Source organism: Genypterus blacodes, unplaced genomic scaffold, assembly GCF_046128005.1.
Source record: "Genypterus blacodes isolate CSIRO-AG114 ecotype Tasmania unplaced genomic scaffold, CSIRO-AGI_Gbla_v1 ptg000021l_1, whole genome shotgun sequence".
Lineage (NCBI taxonomy): Eukaryota > Metazoa > Chordata > Actinopteri > Ophidiiformes > Ophidiidae > Genypterus > Genypterus blacodes.
The window spans coordinates 10,657,501-10,662,500 of record NW_027466834.1 but is presented as its reverse complement, the minus strand read 5'-3'; the positions used below and the strand labels follow the sequence as shown (position 1 = coordinate 10,662,500).

At 48.7% G+C, this 5,000-nt stretch overlaps 1 protein-coding gene across 2 annotated transcripts in view; it reads right to left on the bottom strand.

Annotated features, from left to right (window-relative positions):
• Nucleotides 1-5,000, bottom strand: part of ppm1h (protein phosphatase, Mg2+/Mn2+ dependent, 1H) — a 22,613-nt gene that overhangs the window by 6,552 nt on the left and 11,061 nt on the right. For both annotated transcript variants that reach the window (XM_076141905.1, XM_076141906.1), the window contains exons 4-7: nucleotides 4,015-4,127; nucleotides 3,769-3,853; nucleotides 3,399-3,517; nucleotides 49-112 (exon numbers count right to left, since the gene is read on the bottom strand). In XM_076141905.1, coding sequence (XP_075998020.1) covers nucleotides 49-112; nucleotides 3,399-3,517; nucleotides 3,769-3,853; nucleotides 4,015-4,127 — 381 coding nt within the window. The remainder of the gene's footprint in view (nucleotides 1-48; nucleotides 113-3,398; nucleotides 3,518-3,768; nucleotides 3,854-4,014; nucleotides 4,128-5,000) is intronic.

Below are 5,000 nucleotides of genomic sequence, written 5' to 3'. Positions count from 1 at the left end.
GGCCGGGGAGGGGGGCGTGGCTACTGTCAGCCGCCGAACCATTCTTACCTTCTTCCCTTCGCCGTAGATCAGGGGAAACTTGAGGTCATCATCCTCGATGGTTTTATACGCCCTACACAGGGGGGAGAGAGGACACATTAATGGGTTTTCTTGCTTTATGGCAGGCGGCGGCGTACACGCTGCCCCCCCCTGGAGATGCATCGCCTAGGCTGCGGCAGAGAACACCCATATTTCTCTCCTCTTTCTTTACTACGAACACATCTTTTAAATAGCCTCCCTAGAGAGAAAATAGTGAGACTAGTATGGAAATACAGCGAGAGGTACCCTCGCTTTGATGTGGCTTATCTGCGACTGTGTACGGTGTTTGTGTACGTGTGTGCGTGTGTGTGTGTATCAGAAGATCGTCTTGTGAAACAGCTGAGTGAAGCCAAAGTATCAACGTTCACGTCTCCCCTGCGCAGTTCTTTAACTTCCACCAACTCATGAATAATTTACCATCTTTGGACTGAAACGAAGAAACAATGCAAGAGCCAGAATACTACTGTGTGTTCATTCAAACCACGGGAGGCTTTGCAACAGACACGTTGCAACGGTTCTGCTTGGAAACGGCATTTGACTAATAAGATGTTTTGACGTCCGTAATCAGTCCTAATTCAGAGGAACGCCTGTGTCACCGTAGCAAACAACAGAATAGACAGATTTGAGCCAATTTCCCAAAGCTGCTAGCGCAAAGTTTTCCATTCACAACTCACTCCAGGTGCGGCCCTGACAGGGATTATATAACAAAAACATAATAATACATGCAGTTGATTATTTATCTGAGCCTTTATGAGGAAATTAACAACTAAAATGCGTTTTTAAAGTGAATATACAAGCGTTTTCTCTCGGGTAACAGAATTAACCGTGGAAATCTAAAGGATCTTGATGCAGAACAGAACTTCTGCAACTAATAAATCAAACCAAAGAGTTATTTTTTCTCCGCAAATATCATTGGACCCAGATCTGCCCCTGCACCTTATCCAATGTGTTTCAGCTGCTGTGAGGCAGTTTAGCAGGGACGGGGCTGCTTTCTACATTACTGCTGGTTCCACTCACAGAGACCATATGTTTCCACCTTAGGGCGAGCGCCATACTGCTGCGCTCAGCACTTTTTAATAGTGTGCAGAGCGAAGACGATCAGCGCGAACGCAAGCCCGCAAAAAAAAAAGGCAGGAGGAATACAGGACGCAGGCCCGCCGCTCTGGAGCAACTAACTGGAACTGTTGCCTCGGTAATACTGTATGAGTCCTTTAAACCTTTAAACTGACCATTAACAGGTACCGACACTGATTGAGTCTCGTTTCTGCTGTCTTATTCCATCACACTGCTTTTAATTAAGCAGTTCACCTCCTCAAAAAGTGTAAATCTAGTAAAATAACAACCCCCCCCACACACACACACACACTGATGCTGTCTGTCATTATTTCAAAGATGTCTCAGATGAAATCCCCAAAGCCTGCTGTCTCCCTGTGGAGACGGGTGTGTTTACACAGACTTCAGCCTGTCAGGTAGGAGATAATGAGAATGTTACAGAATGTGGAGATGAATCCTGTTATGGCACCTCAGACACTCGCAAACACACACACACACACACACACACACTCACTGAGACCAGAACAGCCAAACTGTCTGACCTGACAGTGACCGAGACAGAGGACGAGTACGTATACGTTCCTGCCTGTAGGGTGAACAGGGACGGGCACGAGTGGAGTGATGTCATCTGTTCCGGAGTGGAGGGTGAGATGGGCGGCTGTGCGGTTTGATCTGGCCATAGAAACACACACACAGACGTACACACACACCTTTGGCAGCTTGTGCGGTGACATTGGTGGCGATTGGCCCGTGTGAGCGCCGGATGAGTCAGACAAACTGGCACGACAGACGGACAGTTCAGGTGTCTGATTGAATCAACATTTGGCCAACCTTCACTGGGCTTTTCACAAACTGAGTGCTGCATTGGACGGTGACAGTGGCCAGAATGGAGAAAGAGAAGAAGAAGAAGGAGAAACCATCCATCCTTAGCTTTCCCCTACTTCTCCACCACATATCCAGTCTCTATCTCCAGTATCTCTCCCTGCTCCTCTTCGTCTTCCCCCCGCCCTCATCCCTTCCCTCACTTCTCCCTGTCTGGCAGAGCTTCATCACCTCAGGACATCTCTAGCGCGCAAGTTTGTGATTGGCAGTAAGGGAGGAAGACGGAAAAGGGACAGAGAGAGACAGAGAGAGAGACGGAGCTACGAGCCTGTATTCCTTCATTAGAGCGCCGCCTTGATCAGGGAAGCCTTTGAGGGAACTGGATGTGTGCAACACCCACACGCGGCGCAGCATGTGGCCGCACACACTCACACACACACAAGCACCAGGCTGCACAGACCGGCTGAACCCAGAGCCTCGTGCACGTATGGAGCTTCTGAACTCGTGTCTATACGGAGCGACACAGATACGTCAATCCCACGCACATCACAGCCGCCATCCTCCACGCCGCCCGACGGGGTTCTGATTTAAGACCCAGACTCTGTCCGGGGTGAAACCAGCAGAACTGGGTTGCGGGTGGAACCTGATTAAAAATACATCACAGTCTGCGGCGCTGAGATGGTAAGTAGGCAGACGGCACGCTGAGAGTTCTGGGCCCAATAAGGAGCACAGCCGCCGACTGACCTACATCTGTGCAACTGAGCGGCGCCGCCATACACACATACACACACACACACACACACACGCCCTGTCAGAAAACATACATCCCTCCTCAATCACTTTCTTTGTCCTCAGTCACCTCTCTGGCTGGTTTTCCACTCTCCACTCTCCCTCGCTCTTCCTCACACGTCTCTCTCTCTCTCTCTCACTCTCTTTCCCGCCGACCTTTCCTGACACTTCCCTCTATCGTAACAAAGGAAGCGAGTCCTTGCTGTGCCCGCAAATGTCTCCTTTGCCGCCCCCTCACACGGCGAGGAGGAGATTGCAAGGCTGCTTCCTGGCTTCACACTGTGCCGCTTAGAACACAGGTGAACATGGGGTCTGAACATCAGGTCTGCCAGGAGGAGGTTTGTGTTATTAGCACTTTACGTAAGGGGGAGATTGAAATGAAAATAGCCGATTAGAGAAGCTCCCCTATGTGGGTAATGTCACAAATAAATTTGACTGAGGTATAATTGCACAAATAATGTAATTTGGTGTGAAGCAATCGTCCTCTGAGGGCTCATGTGCTTGAGTTTCAAGAGGTAGAAGTGGAATTCATACAAAAACAACAAGCTATACAACAATCCTGACAGTTACTGCATTATAATGTGCGTACATCACGTTCTAAAGCAAGAGAAGTGTTCAATCATTCCACCAGTGGGTCAATCAGCCGGTTTACCCACCACCCTGACATGGTGAAGTCTCGGTACAGCATCCTCTTCCCCACCTCCTTCCTCTGCACTCTCCTCGGGAACTCCAGATGTGTAAACTCGTTTCCCAGTAAGTGGGGCTGCATGTAGGCCTGTGATATGAAGAAGGAAGAAGGAAGAAGAAGAAAAAAAAATGGAAAAAGAAGATTGACATGCCCAGGGGATAGGAAAAACAATTCCATAGTCTATTAAGCTGGCAAAGAGAGCAGGCAGGGTAAGAGACGGAGCTAAGCATAGCCAGCGCCTCGGCGGGAGGGGAGGTCGACTCTGCTAATATCTGACAGCTGTGCTCACAAGGAAAAGGAGCGGAGAAAGGTTCTGTGTTCTGTGTTTTCTTTCTTACCAGGAACTGCAGTCGCTGTCTCTCTGACTCGGGCGTGAACTCTGCTGACATGGGGATGACTTCCCCTGCCCGGATAATGATGGCTCTGAGGGGAGAGGCAGACCAAACACACGCTCGCTTTTTTGAGTTCGGAATGGGAACACTGGCTGCAGGGCACGGGGAGGTGAACATCAAGGGAGCGTGCCAATAAGCTTGTGTGTATCCTGTGTGTGTGTGTGTGTGTGTGTGTGTGTGTGTGTGTCTCACCTGCTGTCCCCAGCATTCCCGACGTAAAGCTTCCCAAGTAGACACACAGCCACAAGAGCCGTGCAGCCGCCTGAGATGTTGAAGACTGCCTTCTCCTTCTCGATCTGTGAATCCTGAACACACACACGCACACACACACACGCACAAAGAAGAGGAGGTGGGGGGTTAATCCTCATAATCACGGTTCTAATCATCAGAGCATTCCGAAACATTTTCCTTCAGCTGAGGCAAAAAAAAAAACAGAATGTGGGTAAAAGAGTGAGCCGATACTGGAAATCTGCCACGGTGCCATTATTAATTATAGCAGCATAATTCATCCATTCATCAAAAGCGTTACAAGTCAAAGGACGATGGAAGATGGAAAGGAAACCAAAAAAAAACAAGAGGAGAGAAAGTTTGAGGCTGCAGCTTATTACACCGGTTAATTAGCCCGGATTCGTTCGGTCCTAATTAAACCAAAAAAAAAAAAAACATTTGAAAAAAAAAAAAAAATCCACACTATCAGTTCATTAATTAGATGAATAATTAACCTGTCACTGAATTAATCAAAATGCTTACATACATTCCTGCCAAGCTGCTCGCACTTTCATTTAACCCTTTCGTCGCCTCCGTGGCTATAGTTAGCGTGCTGGTAATGGGTCCTGAGGGTCTTTAATCACAGAAGCAAAGCGGGGAAAGTTATATCCAGGGAGAGCAGAGGCACCCCGGGGAGCCTCCTCAGCATCCAGCCGACCCCATCGGCACACACCGAGCCGGATGAAAGATGTTGGGGAGCACGTTTGCTACGGTCCATATTTAACATGTTTCCCCCTGAGGGAAGTCCTACGCTTTTCTTTTTAAAGCGAATCGCCTTCTGCTCTGCTGCTGAAGACTCCCATACGATTAACACAAAGAGTGTGTGTGTGTGTGTGTGTGTGTGTGTGTGTGTGTGTGTGTGTGTGTGTGTGTGTGTGTGTGTGTGACACATTTGATTCTCTGGTATGACA